Here is a 27568-nt window from a genome sequence, read left to right as displayed (position 1 = left end):
ATAAAGTCATCCATATTGTATTCAGTCTTAATTTATTGCTTTTGACTCAGATTCCAGGGGGTTTTTTTTGTTGGGATGACAGAAGAGACACTGAAAACAAGTATATTTTCTTCAGCTTACATTGTTAGTTGTCCTCACAGATGCTGGAATACAATGAGCAGTTTTCCACTGCTATTGTGACCATTTAAGTGTGAATGTTTCATCCTTATGCAGAAATTTTGTCATACACTCATTTCTGGTATCTCACTTTCTCTCCTCTGCTCTGGCTGTGCTCTCTGCATCTCAGTCAGATACGTACATCCTAGGCATTTGCTTGGATACAAATATTTTGAATAAGAAAGCTTTGGGTTACATGTTCTTTTAATTTGCTCAGAAATTAATGCTATAAAACATTGCTGCAGTGTCAATCTGGCTGTTCTTGCAAAGCAATCCTCCCACAAAGGTAGGTTGTCATACTTTACTTTATTATGTAGTTGAACCTGTAGCTGTGAAGTCCTCCTTTTGTCTTACCCCTCCCTTCAGTCTTCTTGGCTTCATTGTGACCAGCCAGAGGTTTAGGCTGTCACTGGTGTGATGTTGCCCCCTCAAGAAAATTATTTTCTTTGAACATATAAATACAGAGGCAGAAAAGTGATATTGAACCAGGTCTACCTTATTCATACTTAGGAATTATTGCTATCTTGCTGCACTAATGGTGACTGTTTTGTATGAGATACAGTATATTTCTGTGACATCCACACAGCCAACTACCTTTAGGTCCTAAGGTTGACTCAAACCTTCCACTAAGTGCCACCTTGCAGGTAACTGTTCGTAGAACAGAAAGAGACCCAATTCTCGTGAAAACTCCATATTGGAACAGACTGGAATGTTCAGAGTAGTGATTATAAATGGGCCAGGAGAATACATAGCAATATATATATATAACTCATCACCAGTGTCAAGTTTAGGAAGTGAAAGGATTTGCTATCAGGAAAGGCAACCTTGCCACTTTCTGTTTCAGTTGGGAAGGGCTCACCAGGGTTTTGTAACATCTGGATGTTACATATGCCACGGGCTTTCTCAGCACAAACTAGGGTTCCTTGGCACATGCTGAATGTCCAAGTTATGTTACTGAGGTTGGTAAAGACTGCAGTAAATCAGGATTGACTGAAGAATAACTATGTATGAACTAGTTTACCAGAGTGTTGTGCTATTAATGATTACCCATCTTTAGTTACGGAGCAGCATAAGTAGCACAGCTGGTGCATCTAACCATTAGCTAACGAATGTTTTCCCTTCTGTTCAGTCTGAATTGCTAGTGGGGGAAGGTGCTGTTGTAGTTCTATACTAATACTGTAGGCAGTGGCGTGGCTGATGCTGTCAGTCCCTAGGAGGTTCTGCCCACGTCAGGGCTCCAGTGCCGTGCTGGATGACTGTCACCCCAGCTTCAAGCCAATGCTGCTGGGGGCAAGGAGGCACTGATGCTAACTCAGGAAGAGGGTAGGAATTCTGAGATGTGCGGGTGGATGGAAAGACAGAGAGGAAAAATGCCTGGAGGAGAAGGCAGCAAGCCTGCAACAAATGGCATAGAGGCCAGGGTTATCTTCTATGAACCAAAACTGTAAGAGAAGTTGGGAGATTTCAGCATCTGACAGAGGTGTTGGAAGGACACTCCTCAAACATTTCTTATTCTCTGCAGGGGCAGTTGGCTGGTGATGGGACGGACTTCAGCCAAGGGACACACTGTCTAAAATCAGGGCAGGTACTGAATAAACAGGAGCCCTTCTGAGCTGCTCCTTGGCTACTCCTTAGTACTGGCCTGAAACCTGGAACAGGATCTGGAGGGGTGCCTCACCAAAACAGGCAGAAGACACAAGTGGAGTGAGGCCATGCTGATGCACCACTCAGCCAGTTTCTGTGCTGGGCCTGCTCTGACACCACTTCTGACAGCCTGATTGCTTGTACAGGCTGCTCAGCTTGGAAAGGCATTATCCCAAGTGTAATATTTTATACACATTCCTGTAGTTCATTGAATCCCCTTTGCTCTCATGGCAACTAGCCACCTACATGTACTTAATCCAAAAATAAGTGTCGTAGATTATAAATAGCTCCTGCACACACTAGGAACGTATTCCAAGGAAATATTTAGACATGATACCTAAAGGAAGAATAAGTAAGGAAAAGCAGATTGGTTCAGCTAAGTGCCAAGATATGCATTGCTAATTTCCCCTGTTCAATAGTAATGAGTTACTATTGTGATTATTCCTTTGTTTGCTCTTTTTTTCTGATCATTATACTTTTTAGACAGAAAAATAGCTGACCTAACTTAGGAAAGTAATACCTGCAGAAGCATAATATAAAAACATCTCATTTTATGGAGTATTGAAATCCTCTCACCTGATGAGAAAACAAACTCAATATAAACTAAATATAATACCACAGATATGTGTTTTCTCTGCGTGTCTGGCCTTTTTTTTTCTTTTCTTTTTCCCCGGAATAACAGACCTGGAAAAGCTATTACTTGATACATAACAAAATAGAGAAGTACAGTTTTCTGGCTGCAAAAGACCGTGTGGAATTACAAGAACAAAGTTACTTAATTCTCCAGAGTTTTGGTCCTTCCAGAGCTCTGTTGGAGATGCTGAACATTGCTAAGCGCTTTATTAGAGCTGATTGACTTATTTTGTCTTTTGCAAGAACTTGGATCCATGTTATCACAGTGTCCTGAGGCCTCAGAGACCTCGCTGTGTATTTCCTTGAAGACACCTGGGAACTGTACATCGTGAATCACTGGGCACTGTCAGAATCCTGTGGGATCTGAGACAGGGGGGCATGAAGGGACTTAGGCCCAAGTCCTAGAAAGCCTTGGCATGTCTAATGCCTGCTGTGTTCCCTGGCAACGCAGAGCCTCTGTGCCTTTGGGGGTGTGCACCCCAGTGTCTCACCCACCAGCTGTGAAGAAGCAATTCTTCTCCTCCATTTAATCCATTGGTTGCTGTAAGGTTGTGCAATTGGTGCAGGCAACAGGAGGAGCAGAAGACAGATGACAAAAGGCAGGGTTGGGGCTTGGGTACACTCTTGAGTACACAAGAGTTAGGGCAGTGAGTTTTGACAGATCTTCTTGCCAGATGCAGAGGATCAAGGCCTGACTGCTTTTGGTATTAAAGGACCTGTGAAGGAGTAAATGTGAAAGAATGTATCTCAGGTTAATTGGCATAAAGCACGCACAATTTCTCATTGAGGCCAATCAGCCTTCTAGTGACAGATGAGGATTAGGACACTTTTAACCTGAAGTCAAGCCAGATGTAAATTGCTTGTTTTGGAGAGAAAGGTGCTTCTCAAGGCAAAAGTCTGTATTTATCTTAACAATTAACACCTCAGTAAATGGACATCTGAATGTGGATTTTCCCCCTTTTCTGGTAGGAAAATTATCTTTCCTAACCTGTTCAGTTTGCTTCCTGCCTGCGCTTGACAGACTCTGAAATCTCCCACATGCATCACTGAAAAGTGAAAGTCATCACTTTACAAGCTCAAAATAATAGATTTTTAAAATTTTTTTCCATCACTGATTTTCTTCCCCACGAGTGTCCCATACAACTGCCTTACTCTTCTTTGTCTTTGGTCGTCCACTGCACAGATAAGGCCAGAAGCAGTATCATTGCTCATGAAATAAACACTCAAAGTTTTAAGTAATTTCATGCACTTTTCACACAGCCATGTGCAGAATTACAAAGTGTTTGCTGCTTATCATGGAAGATGCCTGGAGATTCATTTTCCTGCAATGAATGTGCCAGAGCCTATTTCTGAGTAATTTATTGTTGATTTGTCAAAGTGGTCAGTCCTCATAGAAAACAGTCTTTTATCTCTGACACAACCAGCATGGCTTTAATGGGAAGGGACTCTTTAACTGAGACAGTTTAAAAACACTTGCCTTTTGACCCCTTTCTTTGAGATGTGATTGAATGTGTCGAGTGTTTTTGCAAGGAGTGCAGAATAAATAAGCAGTGAGTGAGCTGTCACAAGCTGTGGAGTGAAGGTCGTATTCTTCTTTTTTTTTTACTTGTGTTTTGCCAGATTAACTTCAATGAGATGGGTGACTGGTCTGAATCGAGCCCACTTCTGTGATGGGTTACATGTGTTGCTCCAAAGGGTAGAGTGAAACTCCAGTAAAAGCTGCCTCATTTAGAAGGAAACTAGAGGGAAAAAAATGTGTCAGTACTAGTAAGGCAGCAAAACCAACATGCGGGAGATGAAAAGTATGGAACATACTATCATTTTCATGTCAGGGAAAATTGCACTGTCAGTGCAAAGCTGTTGCTTCTGCTGTCATGACAGGTTGATTTTCAGTTTAAATAACCTGACCGAGTCTATGAGCGTGGGGGTTTTATGTTTGGGTAAACTTCATTTTCCCACTTATAAATTACATGAAAGTTAAAACATTCCTTCCTCAGTAGATTTAGAGGTAAAGGGGTCGGAGGGTTGTGCTTGCGTGCATGTGTGATCTGGCTTTTCCAAGGAGGGCAGGTGCAGCCAGCACCCCAGGAGGGACAGATTTCAAAGTCCGTGGCATACCAATGCATCTCTCAAGCCTCCCTGCACCTGGATTTGCCCATAACCACAAGAACGAGGAATCCATAGCTATATGAACAAGGAATCTGTGCTCCCCAAGAGGGCTCAAAAACTTTGGAGTTTCTGTCCACTTATGTCTGTGTAAGTGCATCTGCCACTGGAGAGTGCCCACAGCTCCGCACAAGCTTGAGCCAAAGAAAACACAGCTGGGGGGAGATGCCACAGCAGGGACACGTGTAAAGTCTCCAGGCTGCATTTGCTTTGGCACAGGCTCCAAGGATTGCCATGAGCAGAGCAGCATGAGGGCTGCTTTGCTTTCTGCCGTGTCACAGATCTTCCTCAGCTTCACTGCCTAGCTCCGAGTATGGGAGTACTTTGGAGAAATGCTAAGGTGAGCTATGGAAAAGCGGGTTTTTCACAGGTGTAACTGCAGCTACTTGCGCTGCCTTGAGCTGTGTGTCAGGCCATAGCTGCAAACCAGGTGCACAACCCATGGGATAATCTTTCCTGCTCTGCAGGAGGCTCTGTGTGCAGGGTCCGCACCATGGCAGATACCTGAGATTTCTGCAACTTGCTGTGGACAGGTCTATAATGGACAAATTTTGGTTTAGCAGCTCTGAAAGAACAGTGTGCAACACTCCTTGAGGAAATCTGCACTGGGAACATGTAGGAAACTATAGTAACATATTCTATAGTGCGAAATACAATTTCTATAAATAACTAATGTATTTTGCACTTTTAAAGATATGTATTTTATTAATTTGATACTGTCATCAGGATCAAATTTTACTCCTCAGATAAATACCTTGAACTTTACATAAGCAAACCTGGCTGGAGGTGGAAAAGAAGAGATTAGATCATGTTGTAAACAACATACTGAGCTTCAGATATTTGGATCCACGTGCTCAGAGGTATTTAGGCTGTGGAAGGTCTGGGCCTACGTCATTTAGCCAAGGTCACTCAAGCAATGTGAGGCACAGCAAGTAGCTGAAAAGCATTTTCTGCACTCTCTTGCCTATTTGTATGCATGAGAATTACTTGTGTGTGTTAGCATGTTGAAAAGCATATTTTTGCATGGTTGCATCATCCTTTCTCTTTTGATGTCTTCCATATATGTGGCTTGATGCCTTAGTCACTGGAACATCTTTCCTAGCATTCGCAAACCATTGACAGAAACTTTTTTATTCTGCAAGCAATATTCCGTATTCCAAAATAAAGGTTTGTGAATTTACCAAATGTAATTAAAACAAACAAACAACCCCCACCCTTCAGTTGTAAATTCTAAGTAAGCACGGATCTTTCTCTAAGGTCTCCTCTTGCTCATACCTCAATGTCTAGTCTGCACTATTCAGGTTGCAGTTTGAAAAATGGACACTGCTAGCTTCCTGGGGATCCATCATAATCCAAAATGGCTTGTGAGTGTCAGAATCTGACCGTTTACAAGCAGTTTTTGTGGCATGGGTGTGCAACCTGGAGTATTGCATTTTCTTTGCCAGCAACTTACATGCTAAAACAGGAGTCCCAGAGCTTTTTTAATCAAAGGGTACCAAGTTGGTTTAGGGAAAAGAAGGAATACCTCCTAGGAGCATCTTCCCCTCTGCTGCCATCATGTGTGCATTTGCAGACAAAAGAACAAGTGCTCAAATTTTAGTTCAATTCGTATCATCAGATCTGTTTTCCCACCTATTCAGTTTCTTCTACACCCATGTGGGAACTGCCTGTTGTTAAAAAACGATTTCTCAGTCAGTGGCCTTCCTCCTCACCACCCAGAGCTTCTAGAACATGACACTGCTATGGGATGCTCATCACAGGAGCAATTTAGGTGAATAACCTTGTAAACTTCAGAAGCACAGGGCCTTCGTTCCGAGTGTTACAAAGGCTGGATAGAAGGAATCTGTTTATCTTGCTGTCTGTGCACATAGAGCAGTGTCCCGAGCCTTGTCAAAGGAGCCCGGACTGACAGGGAGCACATACACACCACAGAGGTCGATGTGTTTGATAGCTGGGATGCCATGGAAGATTTTGCATTCTTCAGCTCTAATCTCTTATAATAAAATGGAATTCAAACCTAACCCTAGAAGAAATAAGTCAGCCCTGGTTAATGTCATGCCATGTCCCGTGTATCCATCAGGATTTGTTTTTGCTGGATTAGTGCTCTCGCTTACGTATTTAATTCTTGGTCAGCAGTGCTATTGTTTTAGCTGATACTTTCAAAAGGTGTTTATTTTTGCTACTAATCTAAGATGAGCCCTGTAATTATCTGTGAAATGGAAGAAAGAATCTGGGGCAATTCCTATCTGTAGCTCTGATGCTCTCTGGAGGCAATGCCTCATGGTCAGCATTTCATGTTTTCTGATGTGTCTTTTTCCATGGTTTTATTTTGCAAACAGTTGCATCACATTTCAACTTCGTTGGTCCTTCATTAACATGTTTTACCAAAAATATCTCTGTCAGAAAGCAGAGACTTTTTGTCTTCTAGTTGGATTAAGTGCCATTCTAGTGTTTGTGGTGAGAAGTATCTTTTCTCTGCCCCAATATTTTTATTTAATGTGGTTTTTTGGATGTTTCACATGTTGGACTCCAGATGCTGGCCTCCTGGTACTTAAAAGGCAAAAAAAATAAAATAAATAAAATATTTCACTTCCACAATTTTCTATCTTTTCAAGTTACAGAAGGATGGCAGGGACAAAGAGGTAAGAGATAACCCCCTTCTCTCAGTTTTTAGCCCTTCTTCACATCATCCTCTGCTCTTTGCCATCCAAATAGAGCATGGTGCTAATAACACCAAGGCTGTGGGTTTGATTCATTTAAGAGTTGGACTTGATGATCCTTGTGGATCCCTTCCAGCACAAAATATTCTGTGATTCTGTGAGATATAACTTGGTGCCATTGTGTTCTCAGCACCCCTCTCTACCTTTTCCCTGCTCTGAGAGACGCTTTGCTCTACCATCCTCTAATACCTGTTTAGACCTGGGCATACCTTATGGTTCCCTGAAGTTTCTTCAGCTCCTTTATCTTCCCAGGTTTCCCTCATTATTTTTTTCTGTACTTTTTTTCTCTTCCTTCCTGTCCCACAGTTGCTACTAGTGATCGTTTCGAGAGTTTTTGCATTTGCTCCTAGCCTTTGCTCTGCCTGTTTATTCCATGCTTCATGCAGCCTTTTTATAGACCAGGTAACTCTGGTTGTTGATGCTGATTATGGAGAGGTTGGAAAGAAATTCCACCTCTCTATAGGGAGCTATATATAATTATTTAAGACTTTTTTTGTCTCTCTACTGTCTGGTTCTGGCTTTTTTTCTGAGATGGGACACTGCCCTAGATGCCTCCTGGAGTTACAATGGCTTGGGAAGTCTTTATCCTGCCCAGGCCTGGGTGCGTGTTTAGCAGCTAGGCTTGGACTGTGCAATATTCCTTGAAAGTAGAAGTCTGCATCTAGACAGGTTCGGTTTAGGCATTCACCTGGAAGAGAACCTAGCCCATGAATGACCACCATGAGGCCTTTCAAATCTGTAAAGCATCCTAGGTCCAAGATGTTCTTGAAAACCTCTGTTTTCTGTTTATTTACACCTTCAGTCCTGCTCTGATCTCCCTGAACATGTCAACACTGACAGCTGGAGACCTGGCACTTGATGCAAACACAATGCTGCAGTGGAATTAAGATTATTTACAGTAACTGGTTACTTACTTTATATTTGAAGCAGATGGAAAATGCATTGATGAAAATGTCATTTATAAACAGATTAAGAATAATCACAGAGCATACTTCTGAAGACTGCATTGAAACATCTAAGAAAAACAACCAACAAAAAAAAACCCATCCCAGCACGCCCCCCACCCTCTTTCTCCCCAGACCTCATGGTCAGAGTTCTTTAAAAGGGGGGAATAAGAAGTAGAGAAAAATAATCTTCTATGTTCGGGATCATTATTAAACTTTCAAACCTCTGTATGCATTTGTACTGACCCTAATACAACATCTCTGATGAAGGTCAGTGAAGAGTAGGATAATTAATAACTGTTCAAGATCTTAATGGATGCAAACAACCTCAGTGTATTTCTAAAGACTCAGGGGAGCCCTGTACTCCCTTCTTCTGTTCTGCAGTGTGCTGAGGTTGTTGCCTTTCCACTACGGAAAGAGCATCTTCAGATCTGGGCAGTGATCAAAATCTGCATCTAGGCTATTCCAGCTACTAGCAATATCCAGAAAAGAAACTTGAATTTTCAGTATTAATTTAACAACATCATTATGAATGAACTACAAGAAACAATACATTTTCTTCCTGTATAAACAGTATAAATAAAACTTCTGATAAGCGCTTTACTTCTTGGAATTCCTCATTCTTTTCTTTGAGAGCATTCCAAAATTTAGTGTGTAGCTTAATCAACTTCATACATGCTTGAGTTGGGCAAGTCAAAACTAACATGACCCTGCACAAAGAGAAGCATCCCTCGCACAAGAAATCACATTCTGCTTATTTACTATATGTGAGAACAGTCCCAATCATTCCTCCCCCGAGGCAACAGGAACATTTCCATGTTTCCTTAACCACCGTCACCCTTCAACACTTTCCAGGATGCAAGCCTTGTTCTCAGGGTGACCCTGGCTGCATGGTCATTAAAGCTGAGATGAAGCTGATGAAGCAAAATGACCAAACCCTCAACTTTAATGTATTCAGCTGCAATAGAGTTACCAACTGAAAAGTATGGTGTTGTTTAACCTCTCTTTTCTGCCAATTATGGGTCACACTGAAATCCTTTTGTATATAAAACTTTGGGCCCTGCTTTGGCGAAGAGTTGAGTACAGGATTAGCTTCACTTGCAGGTTACCTTTTTTTAAATTAAGGAGGCTGTTTGCATGGGTTAAATAAATACATATGTAAGCTGATATAATATTTTTAATTAAAAAGATAGCAGTGTGTTGATGCAGTGCTGTGTGGGTGGCAGGCATTAAAGCAAAGACAGGGAGATGAGTTAAGCAATTCAGGTGGCGAATCAGATCTGTACTGAGTGGCAAAAGTTCTGGAAAAAAAACCCACTATCTCGGAAGCATACTTATGCCAGGCCTATATAGGGATCCTTTTAAAACCAAAGTCCTTCTGAAGTCATGACACTTGGGTCTGGGCTGGAAATCATCCAAAGGATTTCGGCTCTGTGCTCAAGTATGATCCAATTTCTTTAAAAAGTGGAGCTTTTGGGGAGGGCCTGTGACCACTTCTGGAATGTGGTAAATTAAGTCCTTTGTTATCTATAGACAGACATCAGAGGGGTTACAGCAGTGCAAACCTCTCTTCATTTCAGACCTTGTCACTGGATACTTTCTGCTTGGAGCAGGAGGGTAAGGAACATGACATGGAGACAGGTGTCTCCTGAGCTCTTGGGTCCAAGCACCCAGGTCCTGCTTTTGTTCCTGTTATCTCCAAATCAGGAAAGGCTGTCTGGGAGAGATGAGGGCTTAGCCCTGGGAGAAAAACCTACAGTTTTTCTGGCTTCAAGACGCAAGTCCTGTCTTTGCTTACTCAATATTTGTATAAAGGAAAAGAGAAGTAATTATGACAGAATAAACATCTGAAACATCCTCTCAAGAGCAAAAGCCAAAAGAAGGGAGGAAAAGCTTTTGCCATGCAGCACTCCTTTGCTTAACTGAACACGAGAATAGAGACAATATACAGGGTTACCTGGAGGATAGAAATACCTTGAAGCTGGCAGTTCACAGCAGATGCTGTGCAACTCAGGGAAAATTTCTGGCAAGTCCCAGGGTTTCCCAAGAGTCTGTCTATCATTAGCCTTCTTCTGGGTACCGGACAACATACCAAAGGGATTAACAGCTTAATCATAGCTGATTCATATAGGGGGATCTGCATTGTCTATTTATTTATTTTGCTATTAGGGTCTTCCTGTAAGAGACGTGGGAAACTGAGGCACGGAATGGTCGAGTGACTTGATTAAATGCTGCCTGTGGTGAGGCAAAAAATAAAAGTGTATTGCTCAAGTCTTCTCACACCCCTTTATTACTCCTGTGCTGGCTTAACAGAGGAGTTACAGTTTTTTACTTGTATATCCCTGACTTTTCTGGCTGTATTAATAAATGAGTACAATCTGTTGCTCACACTTCCCTGATTTTTCTGGCTGCAAAATGAGGTCATTTGTACTGCAGGTGAAAGTGGTAGTAAAGGATGATTTGCACACCCTCGTTTCCCTGGAGCTTTTTGTACTCATAGGAAGTTACGTGGTGATCAAAGCCAATGCATCGGCCAAGCACTTTGCAAAGGCACGGTCGTTTTGCGGGTTTGCTCCCCTGGTCCCAGGCAGTTTTAACCGTGATAACAGGATATGGTACAACGGGCCAGACTTGATGCGCTACTTTATCACAGTCTGTTGTCGTTAATCTCCTTCTTTATGAATGGTGGGGAAGTGGCAGCCGTACACAAGGATAAACAGCCGTCACAGCAGAGATGCTTTGAACTGTTCTGTTCCTTTGTGGAAGAGATTTGAGATAAAGCCGAATCTGGAAAGCATCAGTGATGGTGCACCGAGAGCCGCTGATCACCCCCACCGCTTCGGATCTTTCCACCACTTTCCGCACCCTCCTCTCCCGCTTTCCCCGTGCTCCCTGCAGCCGGGGCGGCCGGCAGGGGACCGGGGTGTGCGGGGGGAAATGTTGATGCCCCCTGACTCCCACCGCACATCTGCCGCGCCCCTGCCACATCTGGCCGCCGCCCCGCCGCGGGGCAGCATCTGCCGGCACATCTGGGCGGGCGCGGCCCCTCCCCGCGGGCACATCTGGCGGCGGCGGGGGGCGGCCCCGCGGCGGGGCGGGAGGAGCGGCGGGTCGGCGCAGCCCCGCCGCCGGCCGGGGCGGGCAGAGCCGGCGCGGCGCGGAGGGGAGCGGCGGCCCGATGGGGCGGCCGGCCGGCAGCCTGGCCCCGCTCCGGCTGCTGCTGCTCCTGGCGCTGGGGCACGCCTGGACCTACCGGGAGGAGCCGCAGGACGGCGACAGGTGGGTGTCGCGACAGCGCGGCTGCTTCTGTGCGTTCCCTCCCCATCCACCACCTTCTTTTTCTCTTTTTCCTTCCAATTTTTTTTTTCCCCCTAATACTACGACTTTACGCCTTGCAGGGAGGTTTGCTCCGAGAACAAAATCGCCACCACCCGCTACCCCTGTCTGAAGCCCACGGGCGAGCTGACCACCTGTTTCAGGTGAGCGCCGCGGCCGCGGAGGGCGGCGGGGAAAGGGGGCGCGGGGCACACGCGTGTCCGCGGCTGGGGGCTCACTGCCCTCGGGGAAGGCAGCAGGGGACACTCGCGTGTTGGTGTCAGGGCAGGGGCAGCAGCTGTGGCAGCTGTTTGCCTCCCCCCGGCTTGTGCTAGCCCATCCCTGCGCTCCGACCACCCCGCGCACCAGGGAGCAGGTAACGTCGTCTCCTCTCGCGTTCGGCGAGTCCTACGGTTGTCCCAGTGAAAGGTTTTAGTAACTCGCTGCAAACGTCACCTCCAAGACATCGCTGGAGAGGGCGCGTGTGGTTCTGGTTGCCATGTCCCGGGCACCGACAGTCTTTGATGCGCTGAGAGGTACTTCCTCTGACTCGGGTGTCCAGGAGCACGTTGGACGTACAGCTGCATCAGTTGCAAGATAATCAGTGAGATCAACGGGATTCGTGCCACACAGAAGACATTTTCAGTTAAGATAGGTGAATCATACCCTCCGAATGAGCAGCTTCTTCAGCAACCAGCTCTGGGGGAGGAATTCAGCAGAGGCCTCTCAAATTAAGTACGATAAATCTTAATTCTGAGTTTTCATTTTTCTGCTGTGTGTTTGAGGAACATCATCTGATTCAATAATGACAGCTGTCCAGAACAGCTGACAGTATATGTGCTTTTGAAGAAATGTACACAAAATATGAGCACACACGTATCCCTTTACTGATGCCGTCTTGTTAGTCCCGTCCCCACAGATGAGATGTGTCATGCATGAAAGCTGCTTTCTGTGAGAGGTTGCTTTGTGGAGGAAACTGTGCTCTGCCTGTGTGTGTATGCTTGTACGTGGCAGGGAGCCACTTATGTATACCGAAATATGACAAGGCACATTAACGCATGTGAAAAGTGTTACAGAGATTGTCCATTTCTTCCCAATGTGTTTTCTGTTTGGCATAAACTCCAAGGAGCTGCAGACGCACAGTGCAACAATGTTGTTTATCCCTCTCTTATGCTCTCAGGGCTCGTTCATGCCCACAAGCAGCCACAGCTACCTGGAATGGTGTCCTGCCACTGCCCATTTCTTAGCAGCATTATCTTCCTCACAGGCCCTGGGAAGGGCTCTGCAGAGAATGAACACCACGCTTCCCTGTCTCCCTTATCATCTCTCTCCTCTCTCTGGGAAGGTGAGGCAGAGCCCACTCATAAGCAGCTCTGTAGTACCCAGCAGCACACAGCACCTTTTGGAGAGGGACAGATTTGCAGGGAAAGAGGGTACTTAATTGAACCTGCAGCATTTCTCTGGTTTGGGAGCAGAGCATGGTGTGGACGAGGTTGTGCTGAGTGGGGAGTTAGTTTATGAAAAAGACCGGGTAGGAGCTGCATAAAGCAGTACACACATGACCATCCTGCCCCTTGCTGCATGTCCCAAAATCCAGCTGAGGAAAGTAGTTCTGCTTTGTGTGTGATGGATGAGGAGGCTCCACCGACTGCTGCAGACCACTATGCAAAGAAAGCAGGACTGTCCAGCTGCTAAGTCCCCCTTGTACTTTCTTCCGTCTTTGCTGAGGTATTTCTGACCTTTGGGCTCTAGCTGTGCCGAGCCCTCCCTCCCTCTTCAGCTCTCCCTCTGCACAATCCCGAGTGGTATTCACCATCTGAAATCAGTGCAGTTCATGAATGAGCACTTTCAAATTTCTGCACTGAACTCTCGGTTGTTTTAGTTCATGTTTTCAAACCCTTTTTGTACCTATGATTTCTGGGTCTGCCTTGCTTTAAAAAAGAAAAAATTCAATTTCCATATAATCACGTGTTTTCAAGGTCTAACCTTCAGAGTCAGGTGAGGGCTTCATTCCCCACCCTGTGAGCTCTCTTTCATGATGTCCATATGCAAAAGCTCAGGGTAGCATCTCTGAAACAGAGGTGTGTGGCTCAACAGAGGAGCTCTGCACGGAGCACATACCTGTGCTGCCATGTGTTGCCAGTCCTGCCCCTCAGACTTGGTACCATGCTCTGACATGGACCAGCAGTGTCACCCACCCATAATGGTGAACCTCAGGGAAGAGCAGCTTCCCCACTGCTCCTGGTAGCAAGGTGTGCCTCCGGCAGGCACGTGGGATTAGTCTTGGCCGAACACATTTTAATGTAAGATTCATTAATGTTTTGAGGTTGAGGCTGTTAACAAGATGACAGGAAACTTGAAGTGTTGACTAATCCTGTGATGCCTCAAGGCAGATTTTGTTTCATAAGACATTTAGGAACTTTAGGATTCAGTTTTCATCTCTAGAATGACAATTTACACTTGAAGAACTTCAGCTCAACAGAAACTCAGCTGTGGCTTTAAGGAACTTTTGCTCCAGGTTTCGTATAAGCTTGATTTTGATTTTCTAGTATTTATTCTTACAACATTACATTTTTTGTCTTCCTAGACAGCTTTTTTCACAATATTTCACAATTACAATAGTCAGGTAATTTATATACATTGTTAGAGGTAGATAAAAGGATAGTTAATGTCACCTTCTCTTTACTATTAGCATACACTCTAGGTCAAAGTACCTTTTATGTAGAAATTAAACAAACTTACACAAAATTTATCTCATGTCATAACATGTCAGGCATAAGGCAACATGCACCACTACTGGTGATTTGCTGTGCAATTAGTTAAATGAAAAAAAAACCACCCCCATATGAAGTCAGAATTCCTGAGCAAAATTCTTGACAGAAAGCAATTTCACCCTTTTATTCCTTCTACTGGGATTTTTCATGAAAATCAGCATGTTTTCAGAGCACCTCAATAAAAATAGCATCTTTTCATCACAAAATATATTTCTTGATTATTTTTTAAACTAGATTTACTTATGAATAAAGATGAGCCAAATGGGGGGCCAAGCCAAAAGTGGGGCCAAACACTGAGAATATGTTGGCATCTTTCCCTGCAGTCATAGCAACCTTGTACACAATCAGATGGTTTTTTGTTTTGGTTTGGTTTGGGGTTTTTTGAATGTGTGCTGTCTGGCCCTTGGTTTAGTTTGAGTTGTCTTTTTTTACATATCCTTTGTATTTATTTTCATAAGAATACAGAGGAACAGATGTAAAAAGCAGTGGGAGCTTATACAAAATCTTTTCAGTGAAAATCTCATTTAAACTTTTGTATGTAACTGCACAAAGTACCCAATATACGTGTCCCCATCAGGTAGGTACAGAGAAGAATTTATGCAGATTTGTTGATAATGGAATGGTCCAGTAGACTTTGTTTCCTACTATACAATGCAAAAATTGATCAAATTTGATGAAATGTGGGCAGCATGAGAATATGAGGGCCCAGTCCCTTGTTACTGTCTTCTCCAGCTATTTGGACGTGATGTTAGCCTGTTTCACTCTCAGACAGACTTCTAACAATTTGTTGACATGATAAATTACATGAATGTTGTAGTTCTCTCCACCGCTTCTTGTGTTATCACTTGCCTGTGACAATTCAGTTTGTACATCCTGGCAGCAGTCCTTTTCATTACGGTCCTTCCTTCATTTTCATTTTAAACAGTGCTACTGTACATTGTTGCTGTGGTCCAGAAGGAAAAGCAGCATCTGGAACTGTCATCCCCTTTCTTCGTCCTGATTGTGTAGCTGAGTTCACGTAAGGGAATAGCAGGAATGGTAGTGGTTATGTTGCTTCCAAGTTCAGGAGGATCAACACCTAATCCAGTACAATTTATTAACTGGAGTTGCTCCTTTTTAAAAAACAGCTTAGGAGAGCTAAATATTATATTCAGTTAGAATTCAGAGAGTGTACTGAAAATTATTCAGAAAGGCAATGTACAGACTTAACAGAAACATTTGCTAGTGGGAAGCTGTTTGCCCATCACCAGTTTTAAGAAGATTCAAGTTTGAAACAGATGGGAAAATGTGAATATATTTATCCCCTCACTGTGCAGATCTCTTTATCTACTAGACATTTAAATATTGTTGCAAGTTGTCTTGAAAGAATTATTTTTGCTCCTTTTCAGAAGATTTTTATGAAAATAAAGTGTTCAATTAAGCAAAGCATGCATGAATCAGGCAAATGAAAATTTGAACCTGGATATGCATAACCTGGAAGAACACTTTAGCCATTGCCTTTGTGGGCAAAGGGAAGGTTTGGGATTTTTCTTTTATTTAGAAGAAATTATTAGTCAGTTTAAATTAGTTGACAAAACCAAGTTGACTCTTGACATGGTGAGAAAAATTATCCATCTTTCTTTGACATCACCATGAGCACTTCCTCCTTCCTGCATTTTTTGCTGAAAATTAAGTGTGCAAGGAACTTATCATACACTAATTCTGTGTGTGTAGTAATGGAGAACTGCTCCTGGTCCTTCCTTCTGTGGCACCAGCAGGAAGTAGGAGGTTTACAGTTGGGGTACTTGGCAGAACAATCCTAGCTAATGATGGTAAAATCTCTGTAAAGATTAGGCAAATCTTTACATATCATATCTGCAAATAAGCCCCATGTTGCGGGACTTAAATCTTGGCTTAGAACTTAATCAGTAATTTATTTTTTTTTTTGGTGGTATTTTGCAAGCAAAAGGTCTTTTAAATAGGATGAACACATTTCAATGTAGGTTGTTAGCTTCTTCATCTGATAATTAGCAGCTACACGTATTTTGCAGAGGCCTTTCCTGCATTTCAGGTTTTAAATTCTGCTGTAAAGATTTATTCTGCACTTCATAACAAAAGAGACGATTCAAATGTACTGCGGAAGAGAATGCATACATGCTTATACCCCACTTAGTTCTGATGCTAACTAGAGATTGCATGCCTCAAAAAGCATTTTGTTTTACCCTCTTGAATGCTGATACTGCTAGTGAAGCCTACTATTTTTATAGACTGTATCATTTTGCACATTCTTAAAAGATAAAAGTAATTGCAAGTAAGTTGAATTGTAGCTGTTTCACAAAGAGCAGCACTTTCACTAATATGCCCTTGGGGACCATACGCAATTCCTGGTTCCCGGATACTCAACAAGCATGTTGCAGAGCTTTCCAACATGAGAAAAAGTTGCTGTATACAATTTTTGAGCTTTCAGCTGGAGTGAGCAAGGATAACATTCGGTTGTCTTATCTTGTGACTTTTAATAAATTTTTCTTTTATAGTTGCCATTGCATTTCCTCTCTGAAGTTCTGCTGATCCTTCCAGTTTTAGTAGCACTGAAAGAGCCCCAATTGATATACTACAATACAACAGTTAAACAGGAAACCTACCTGATTAGAGCAAAGTACTGCTTTATCTCCAGTTATCTGAAAATTTGAGAGAATATGGTTTCAAATTTTGCTTTGGTTTTAGAAAACTAAACATTATACAACAGCTGTAATTCCACATCTGCCAAGAGTTTCTTTACGTTTCAACAAACAAGCAGCTCTTCTTTTGTAAGTAGCTTTGTGGTGAAATGCCATGTGAGCTGCTATCTCTGTGCATCACTCAGGGCAACCTCAGCATCTGAAACAGGCCCTTGTAGGCTGTGAGCACTACTGGAAAGGGCTGCAGGCACTTGGCGATCAGATTGAAAACAAAGATTGTCAGAACTTAAGATATTATTCATTCTGTGAAGACGCCTGTCAATATGTTTATAGTATTAGGCCTTTTTAACTCTGTATCAAACCATCACCATGAAAGCCATGTGTTCAGCAGCTCTGTGACGTGGCACATCTGTGGAAGGAGTGCTCTCCAAGTCTCACTTGGACTTGCTGTCCAAGTCTCACTAATTCTACTAAGTCATTCACTAGCGTGGTGTTTATGGAGAAATGCAGTAATGTAAGTGTTCCCCAAGTTAAAAAGTTTCTCTTGTCTTTTACATATATTTTTTTTAAAATCTTCCAGGAAATTGTCATCACAGGTAAAATTTTTTATCTATCAATAAAGAAAATTTTACTTCAGTGCACTACTTTTTAAAAAAGCAGTGTGTGCTACAATGATGCCAAGACAGTTTTTCCTAGCTTTCCTAGTTGTTTTTGGTTTGGTTTGGTTTGGATTTTTTTTTATCAATATTGCTTTGGAATTAGCACTTTCCGTTTCATACTTCTGACTGCAGTCAGTCCTTAGGTTTGTTTGTTTTCTTTTACTCTGATTGCCAAAGGAACAGATTGCTCACAGCTACTGAAACACATTGTGAATAACTGCTGGCTAAGAGTAACACCAATGCCACACAGGTATCTGTAGGTTTCCGTACCACATTTGGGGGGCCGTGACTTTCTGGATCTCTTCTCTGTCTCAGGTGCTAAGGCTAAGAAGCTTAATTATTGCTGAATTTCGGTGAGGTTAGGGACATCTGAGGTCTCAGCAGATGTGGATGCTACTGACTGCAGCAGAGACTCCCGCAGCAAAACACGGTCCTCCTCTGGGTTTCCTGTGCAGTGCCTACTCTGTACTGCCAGTTCACTCCAAAACGAAACGATGTAATTAATGGTCTCTAAGAACGTTGCATAATTCCTGTGAGTGGTGCTTTCAGGTAGGATGTGCTAATTAAAGGATGAGGTCACGCAAGTGGTCGTTCACGTAGTCCAGAAGTTTTTGATGTTCACATCAAAGCAGTTTGGAGAATTTTAAAACTGGCAAGCCAAGAGCTTTATGATAAGTGCCCTCCCTGGTGGTTTGATTGATAATGAAATCCAGGTGCATTGCATTATAGTTTTCATCTACAGAATATAGGGTTAAATATGAACTGACTTTCCTGGCCATGTCGTCTAGTTCAGAGATTCCAGACAAACAAAATAGTAGCCCCAGGGCCTCCCATGGCTGGTACGAAATATGTAATAAAAATAGGCCGCCAAAGGGAACATGACTTTTGTAATTATCCAAAGTATTGTATGTGCTCCCTAAGGTCAGGCTGTTTTGTCCTTAAAAAAGTGATTGAGGTCTCTCTTGGTAACAGGAGGATGTTATTAATACTTTTATTACTGCTCCCATTGTGATAGAGACACATTGAGCAGGGTTGTTCTGTAGTGATGGCAGTCAAAATAGGCAAGACAGAAAAGGCAGGAATGGAAGGATAAAAATATGGAGCAACAAAGAAGAGAGAACAAAAAAACCCAGGGGTATGGAGTAGGCAGAGAAAAGAATTAATACAGCCACAAAAAGAGAAAAATTCCATCTTCTTGGTGGTTTGTGTGACAGATACATGTGTGACAGAAAGGAGGTAATCACTCCCCAGAAAAGTATAATTAAAATGCTTCCAGGCTTCTATTTAAGCAGAACCCAGGAAAACAAAACATCAGCCAAAATCAGACAAAAACCCATACACACACACCCCAGGGAGAATTCCTATTCTCCCAACTTGGAGATTTGGAGCTAAGCTACAGACGCTGATGCATCTTCCCTTGACAGCCTCTCCCTTCCTTCCTTCCTCAGTCTGGAAAATCTCTCCCCCTCTCTGTCCCTCTCTGTAAACTTTGGGTTTGTGCAGGGGCAGGAGGGACAACTTACAGGCAGATATTTAAATTGCCCATTTAGTCTTTGCTCAGTTCAGATTGCCTGCACTCCTTGTCATAGACTTATTGGGAAGTAGCTGAGCATGAAATATTTAAACAACTATTGGAAAAGTAGATCAAGCTTACTAAACATCCCAGGTTAGATGGGATTGCCCATATCCTGCTGTGAAAGCCATTGCCCCGTACAAAGAGCACGTAGGCAACAGGTTTTCTGATAACTCTGCTATGCTGATCTGTTTTTCTGTCACTACATGTTTGGGAGAGAACCTGCTGTGTGTGCAGAACAGGATCACACAAAGCAGGTATGTGCGAGATGCCTGGTGTGGCCTGTACCACTGATGTACAGATGTGCAGCAACACTGCACCTGGGATATATCTCATTTCAGATTGCACTCGCTCTTGTGCAGTGCCGGTCATTTGGGGCACCTGTGATTTTGGGTGTCATTGAGACTGTGCTGAATTCTCACATTCTTGAGTATAATCTCCTGGGTTTGCCTCCACTGTAGCACCCCAAGTCCTGAGATGACTTGTCCCTCAGTCACTGCTGAGTGTTTGATACTCATGTCACTGCAGCTGGAGCTGTCGGGATGGCACAGGGCTTTGTAGTGAGTCAGTGACAGAGAGAAGATCTGCTCTGGAGACCTTTGCTTGTGTTGCTCTTGTCTCCTACAGAGCTATATGGGTCACTCCAGGATTCCTCTTTTTAATTGTGCCTACCATCAAAACAAGCAAAGCTGACTTTGATTAACTGTAAAAAACCCCTCAAACCTTGCCCCAAAGTCTGCTCAGAATTTTTTTCTCTGTGTTGCCTATTTTCTGTTTGCTTGGTTTCAGTTTTCAAACTAATAGTGGCTTCTTTTGTAAACTAACAAATGTCACTCTGAGTAGCAAATGTCACTCTGCTGCTCTACTTTGTCATTTCTTCTGTGTGGTTCCAGTTTTAAGCAGAAACAATGGAAAGCAGAATCCATGCGATGTTGACTTGATTTCTTCTTGGCCTGGTGAAAGAAAGCAATTTGCTTGCATCTCCTCAAGGGTAACTCTGTTTAACAGTTGAAGAGAAAAACAATTTCGGTTTTAGACAATGATCTCAGATCTTAGTTGTGTTTGGAAAATCCTTCTCACTTAAAGAGTGTTCTCCACGATGCTATGTTGATTTCATTGTTGATCCTGGTTCAAAAAACGAAGTACAAGACTGCCAAGCATTTAGCATATATCCAGCTATTAAAAATATGTTCTTCTGAGTTTTTTGTTAAATTTAAGTTCTAACTACATTCATTTTAATTGATGATCTGTATTGGAATTTGAATAAGGTGAAATACACAGTGATTGTATTCATTGTATTAATTTTAGCAGCCACTCAGTATTACGCACACATCAAACAGAATTTTTCTGCATCCTTTTCAAATGGGCTGGGAGATAAAGTGGTACATAAGAGTATGTATGTGGGAAAGAGAGGCAAAATCAAAGCTATAATCTGAGTTTTAAAGGGATTGTTCTTGAAAAATGAATAAGCTTATTATAGGTCAAAGGCAAGTTATGCTGCAGTGAGAGTTTTGAGAAATATAGGACAGTATTCATCTGGACAAGCAAGTGTATTACAGACAATAGTCTTTCTATGGAGAAATTACTGGTGCATAGCTTCCAATGTAAAAGAGCAGTGTTCATGTTGGCTTCATCGTGTCATTATCATCCCTCGAGGGAGAAGGTCAACCACCTAATTCTCCATGACAAGACATGTAAGTACAAGAATTCAGATGGTGCAGTCTGCAAAATGGATGAAGAAATACATTAAATATTATAATAATATTTCATGAGAAAGGTGTATATGCTGAAAATATAGAAATTTGTAAAAATACCCCAAAAAAGTGTATCAGAATTCTATTTATAAGAGAGAGCAAATAACTTCTTTGATGCATTTTTTTCCACTGTAAATAGCTTCCTGCCAGGAGCTCCAATGTCCCAGTGCTATGTTAAGAACACTGTGATCACATTCAGCACATTTAATGTATGTTTTGAATCTGACATCTCGCCTATTCAACAAGATGTCATTATCATACTCAATTTTCATTATAGAGTTTATTATCATAGCTGCACCAAAAAAGTGATGTTGTTTCCTAAACATTGCCCTCTGGAATTCTGACAAACCCCCTTAGTTTACGGATTATTGCCTTTCAGAGTTGAAATGAGTTCTAATTTAAACAAAAATAGCCAAAGGGAAAATTATTTAATCTTTAAAATAGTATCTGTGGGAAGAGAAAAAAACAGGTGAAAATGAGGTTGAGAGTCTTTGGTAGATCTAAGTGGTTGAGAAGGGGAGAGTGAGAAAGAGACTTGAGGGACCAGGGGTCAGTAGAGCTACTGTTTGGTAAATGCTTAATCCTATTGGGAATATGTGCTTTTAACTGCAGCCTCTTAGGACAGGAACAGGGAGCAGTGGCAGGCAGAAATGCTGGCAGTGTGGGCTGATTTCTGGCTGCTGCTTGGAAATCTGTTGCATGATGAACCCATCTGTGGCCGGGCTGTTGTTCTGCACAGTCTATGGGCAAGTGTTGCCTCAGACTGTGACTCTTGTGGTACCTCGTTCGTTGGCTCCTTGATATGTTATTTAATGTGCTGCTTGTATGGAAAACAGTATGTTTGCTTAGGCAGATGTACAAAAGTTGTTTTGATATATATTTGGATTTTAAAAGCTTATTAGGCTTTTTTATTTGTTTCTTTTGTTTGTTTGTTTGTTTTTTCTGAAGAAAGCATATGTCTATTCCACTGCGCTTCCTACTCCCTTGGGGCCTGCAGAGATGAGAACCTATGGCCTATAGCTGTTTTCTTTTGTTTATTTTTTTTTCTTTTTAGGATTTTCATGGAAAAATTCTCATTTCAGGCTTTTCTGCTTTTAAAATGAAGAAGCAGAAAATGGAATGTGCTTAGAAATGTAGAACGTGGGATGCATTTTTATTCTACCTTATCCTGCTTGCCTTCTAGCTTGCCTGGTAACAGAACAGAAGATACTAAACGTTACTTCTGAGAGTGTTTCCCTGCTCAGTGTCACACTTCAGTTCACCACATTTATATCCTCCAAACAAAATGCAGAAAATTAGGGATGACAGAGGGAAACATGGGGACAACCTGACACTTCCCAGTTTTCAGACATTTCTTTTAAGAGCGGGCTTCAGGAGTCCAGGCTCAGATTCCTCTCTCTGTGGTTAATGAGGAAAATGGGAAAGAGTTACCCTTCAGAGCAAGCTAACACGTGTTATTTCCTCTTCGTTTTAAAACTTCTTAAAGAGAAACGGAAATTTTGCTGTGATAGGACTTCAGTAAAGAGCTTTACCCACAAGAGTTTCATAAAGACAGACTTGCATTCCTGGAATCTTCTTCAAAGTAGATTCAAAGTGCGGTCAAACTTTCTCCTTGTATTTCATATTAAATTAGGTCTTTTTCCTCCATAAATTTCTCTGTGTGGCACAGGAAACTGCTGGCATGAATGTGTCTGCAGGACTGGTCCCTTTTTGATTTTTACTAGAAGCTCACCTCTGTTAAAGGAGGGCTCTCTTGGTCCCTGCATGGGCACTAAAGAGGCTGTATGAAAAGATTTGCAGAGGTTTGCATTTCTGTAGCTCTGCTGACTTCCCTGGACCTACACCAAAGTGCGTCAGTTTGGGACTTCTTCATAATTATTCTTAACATTCCCTGAAAAAAAAGAATGTAAAAAGATGTTAAAGCAGATTGAAGGCATCCTACTGATGAAGTAAGTTCTCTGCCTGGTTTTCCAAGCTGAGATTCTTGGCCAGAGTCTTGTTTGTGCTGTTTGTTGTCCTCACAGTGACCCACACTTGAGCTGTGGTTTTACTGACTGTGCTTGGAAAGGGCCTTGGATGGTGCCCCTCCAGTGGGAGCACTGTGATCCAGGGAGGAGATGAGGTTTAACCTTAGGATGGACTTGCCAGCAGTCCAGTTTTAGTTCTAGATCCAGGGGTAAATTTCTGTGCTCCTCAAGGAGCTGTATCGTGCCAAATTCTGCTTTCAGTTACCTTCTAAGATTTTCTGTAGTATGTCACTGTTAGCTACCTCTCCAGCTATAAAATGGAGGAAAAAGCCTAATTTATGCCTCTCAGGGAAAAACAAAGAATTGGTAGCTTACACTGAAGATGTAGCGTTCCTATTATAGAAAAGAAGATTGCTGTAAATCAACTTGCTGGACTTTGTTTACTTTGGTGATTTGCTGTCATTCCAGTTCAACAAAATACTACTGTTTGAGATAAGAAGGAAAAAATGCTCATTTTTAAAAGTAAATTTTTTCCTATCCACCAAGAGACAAATTAGATTTTTGTGATGTTTTCTTATGTTTCTAAAGTATCCAGAGTATTTCCACAGTGGGAGTAAGCTTATGGTACATCACTGGAACATCTCCAGTGAAAATAACTGTGTCAGAGTGAAAAGAGCAGTAGAAAACAAGTAGTCGGGAGCAAGAGCAGCTAATGTACACATATATTTATTTACACATCCTTGTTTGCAATATAGACTGCTGGATATTTTTAAGCATCGGGAAAAGTAGACTTCAAACATTTTCATTGACCTTGCAGCCATTACAGTTTTAAGTAGTTCCAATGAAAAGAAAACTCTTCCAAGAAATTTTCCTTAAGGACTTGACAAAGATTGAATGCAGGACAAATATATCTTCAGGATGGAAATAGAGGGGAAACGTTCCTGTGTTCCGATTCTTCTTAATTGTGTATTAGGTCTTAAAACTCTGGCTGTATTCCATATTGTCCCATTTGTTGCCTTGCTCTGTAGGGCTTCTCTTTTAGAAGAAAGAACCAAACAAATCTAGCAACCCTTTTATTAAATGCCATCTTGACCTTGCTTCTTGGAAATATAATGGTCCAGAGGATGAAAAATTAGAGCAAGTGTTTATTACTGAAATCCAGTCTCAGTTGTGAGAAGATTAACTGTTTCAAAAGATTCAATATCCTGTCTGCTGCAATGGGATGCATCTGGAAAAGAGCTGCAAAGCCGCGGAGAACTGGAAGAGGCTGTGTAATGTCTTGATCTGCAGGGATGTGGTTGGTATTTATGGGAAATGCTTGAGCACACGAGTTTCAGAAGTGTTCCTAACCAAATGCCACCATCCCTGATTGCCCTGTCAGCTAAACAGGGCTGCTATGGGGAAGACCTAGACCACTGTATCCTTATATCGTCCCAAATGCCCTGTGATAATGGCAGAGAGAAGTCAAACATGGATTTGAAAGTCAAGCGTAAAGTTGGTGTTCTGCAGCTGGATATCAGTCTTACTGAAAAGCTACTTTACCACTGATTTTTCTGTAGGAAAACTGTAGTCCCCAAGCACATTTTACACAAGGAATGTTTCTTTGAAGAAGCAGGTTCTTGATAAATACAGAAGTAGATGCTAGGTTCTATTAGAAATAGTTTTTGTTTTTAAAATGGCTAAATTGCAGTCTTTAAATAATTTCAAGCTTTCCTTATTCCTTAAGAGAAAATTGTTTGTCTTTGAAGATACTTTTTCATCTTTTACCCTATAGCAAGAAAACATTACGCATCTGAAAGACTCCCTGAAATCTTTCCTGATACTTTTATGGAATGTAACTTAGTTTATTGGACAGAATATATTTTGGTTTTTGCAGCCCTTCTTACTAAAATATGAGTTTTGCAAGTAAATGCAAGATGTTTCTTATTATTTGATAGCAGATGTGGAGCATGACAGCTTATTTGCCTGCTTTACTCTGACTAAATGCAAATCTTTGAAAGACTTTGAGAGGCACAGACACCCGCTGCTTTTTGTTTGAATTTTTCCATGCTGATTTTTTTGATACAACTTTTTTTTAATTTTAAATTTCCTTCCTAAAAGAAAATTTTCCACAATGTACTTTTCTGTTAACTGCTCTGAGGTGGTTGATGGACTGCAGTTGGATGGTCAGTCATTCCCTTCGTAAAGTCAATGTTTAGACAGAAGATTAGCCATGGAGCCCTTAGTTTTTCCTTTTACAGCATATAGCTGAAAATCATAACAAAAGGAAATTATTTATAAACTTACCATCTCAGCTGTTGAAGTTAGAAAGGTTCTGGCAATCTCTTAGCTGTCTGTAATGGCAGAACATGGATTCTCTTGGAAGAAAATTAGGTTGAGATACGACAGCATATACATCTAAAAATGCTGCATAAATTGCTGTCTTATCCAAGAAAGCAAGAATACCTTGTGCTTCTTTTTTAGTCCCTCTGAACAAAAAAATTAGCTAGAATCAAAACCTCTTTTGCACCACCGGTGTAAATTGAATGTAGCTCCATTGGCTTTGATTGAGCTTCCCTAGATTTATGCTGCTTACAATTATTGTGAAAATAAGGTTTAGCTCCTGGAACTCAGCTTTTGTGAAATGTCTCCCAGTTCCCATCAGGATGAAATAATTTGATTGTATTTTACAAGGAATCATCTAACTCAGCAGTTGTTGTGTATGAGGAATTTTGGTTTTTTTAGCACTCTTCTGCCTCACCATAGATTTTTAAAGTTATTTTTGATTGTGGGTTATCCAGGATTAGGAAAAAAAAAAAAAAAAAAACCAACAAAAAAACCCGAAACAGCAACAAAAAACCCCCCAACAAAAACCCAACAAAACCTAGCTTTCTTGCATAATTTGTTTGGCTAGTCAGCAGTTCTGGGCTGCTTCTAAATAAATAAATGATGTGCAATTTTTAAAAAAAGTTGGAAATCTTCAGTGGACTGATATATCTTACCTAAAGACAATAGATACTGTATTTTAGCCCTGTCCCATCAAAATCAGCATAAGTTTATCCTCAGCCCTTTGATGCCCAAAGAGATGCATCTCTGCATTTCCAGCTCTCCATACCCCAAAATAAAAATGATCACGGATTAATTCTCTGTTCAAAATCTGTGCTAGAATTTATAAAGCAATAGAGGCAGCCTTTCCTCTAGGGCATCCAGAGCTGTGAGGAGGTGCTCTGCAGTGCCCTTTGTAATGTCATCCGAGAAGAGCCAAAGGATGTGCATCTCAGGGGAGAAAACTGCATTTTATGTCTGCTTTAAAGATATCACTCTGGTCAGACTTTCTCCAGTTTTCCTAGAGGAATATATGCAATTGCTGGAATGTTTGTGCTTTTCTAACACTCTTGCTTGGTGGATCATTGCCTCTGGTACTTACATGTCTGGGAATGAGAGAAAATAAATAGTGGTCTAAACTTGGCGGGAATTGATCCCAACAGGGATTACCTAAAACCTTTGATGTTCCATGTACCCTTTAAAGAGGCAGCTCGTTGTAGGTAAAACAAATTTATCTGGCCTAGTGGGAGTATTGTGGCAACTGTCTTTATCAGGAGATGATGCTGCACGTGAGAGGCTCATCAACTGGCCAAGGCACAGAAGGGAAGGTCTGGTTACTAGACAACCAGGAAGTGGAAAAGGGTGGTGCCACAGTGTACGTGGTGAAGTATTTTCAGTAGTGGTGAGAGATTTTTCATACTACTGTGCAAACTCTTGGTAAGACCTCAGCTGGAATAGCCTGAGCAATCCTGGTTGTTAACTTGTAAGGATGAGGTGACATACCTGGTACAAGGCTTTCAGAAACAGAGGCAGCCCATGTGATGGGAAGAGGGAAGTGGTTTAGAGATGGAAAGAAGAAACATCACTCTTGGAAAGGTACAAGCCAGTCCTAGTTAAAAAGTTATAGAGCTATTTGACTGATGATCAAGCTTTAAGATATGGGTCTTAATGGGTTAGGTGTAGTGCCATATTCTTGTGAAAATCAGCTTCTGGATTTGCAGCTAGTTTGCACTGTGAATTCTGGACATGGTGATGGCACCTTGTAGGCATCTATATGCAAGCACCTGACCTGGAGTGTTCTTCCCTGTGCTGCACAGCTCACATGCTTTCGCTAGCCTGCAAAACTGTGAACAGAGTGGTTTTCTTCCTTATATATGTCATGTAACTGACTGTCTAGTGGCCAAGCTGAGCCAGTGTATTCCCAGCTCACATGGGAAGTGCCAGTGCCACCCTCACATCTAGGACACCATCAGCCCCCAGGCTGTGGTCATGTTTCCTGCAGCCTGGAGTCTCTGTCAGTACCAGAAGGGTGCTGGGGACACCACCAGCTCTTCCCCTCACACTTGCACTGGTTCTACAACTGGTGAGTTCATGCAACCCATGGTTCTACCACTGATGAGTTCAGCAGGATGGAAATCCTCAGACTCACCCATCGTGGCCTGGTGCCTTAAAACTGGGTGCTCCTTCCTTTTTGGCCTTTTTTTTGGCAGGGCTTTTAGCTTTGTTATTGAAAGTGGTGAATGTGGGAAATCTTATCTCTTGTCTGAATGACTTCCATGGCTGTGCTCAACATCCTGTGATG

General features: G+C 42.1%; 1 protein-coding gene across 1 annotated transcript in view; it reads left to right on the top strand.

The window, feature by feature from the left end:
- Positions 1 to 11408: 11408 nt before the first annotated feature.
- The window catches only part of CCBE1 (collagen and calcium binding EGF domains 1), a 97345-nt gene continuing 81185 nt past the window's right edge, over positions 11409 to 27568 (top strand). The window contains exons 1-2 of the mRNA XM_032676314.1: positions 11409 to 11542; positions 11662 to 11742. Coding sequence (XP_032532205.1) covers positions 11442 to 11542; positions 11662 to 11742 — 182 coding nt within the window. The 5' untranslated portion in view covers positions 11409 to 11441. The remainder of the gene's footprint in view (positions 11543 to 11661; positions 11743 to 27568) is intronic.

This window comes from Chiroxiphia lanceolata, chromosome Z (genome assembly GCF_009829145.1).
Source record: "Chiroxiphia lanceolata isolate bChiLan1 chromosome Z, bChiLan1.pri, whole genome shotgun sequence".
Lineage (NCBI taxonomy): Eukaryota > Metazoa > Chordata > Aves > Passeriformes > Pipridae > Chiroxiphia > Chiroxiphia lanceolata.
Note: the sequence above shows the minus strand (reverse complement) of the source record. Positions and strands in the feature narration are given on the sequence as shown.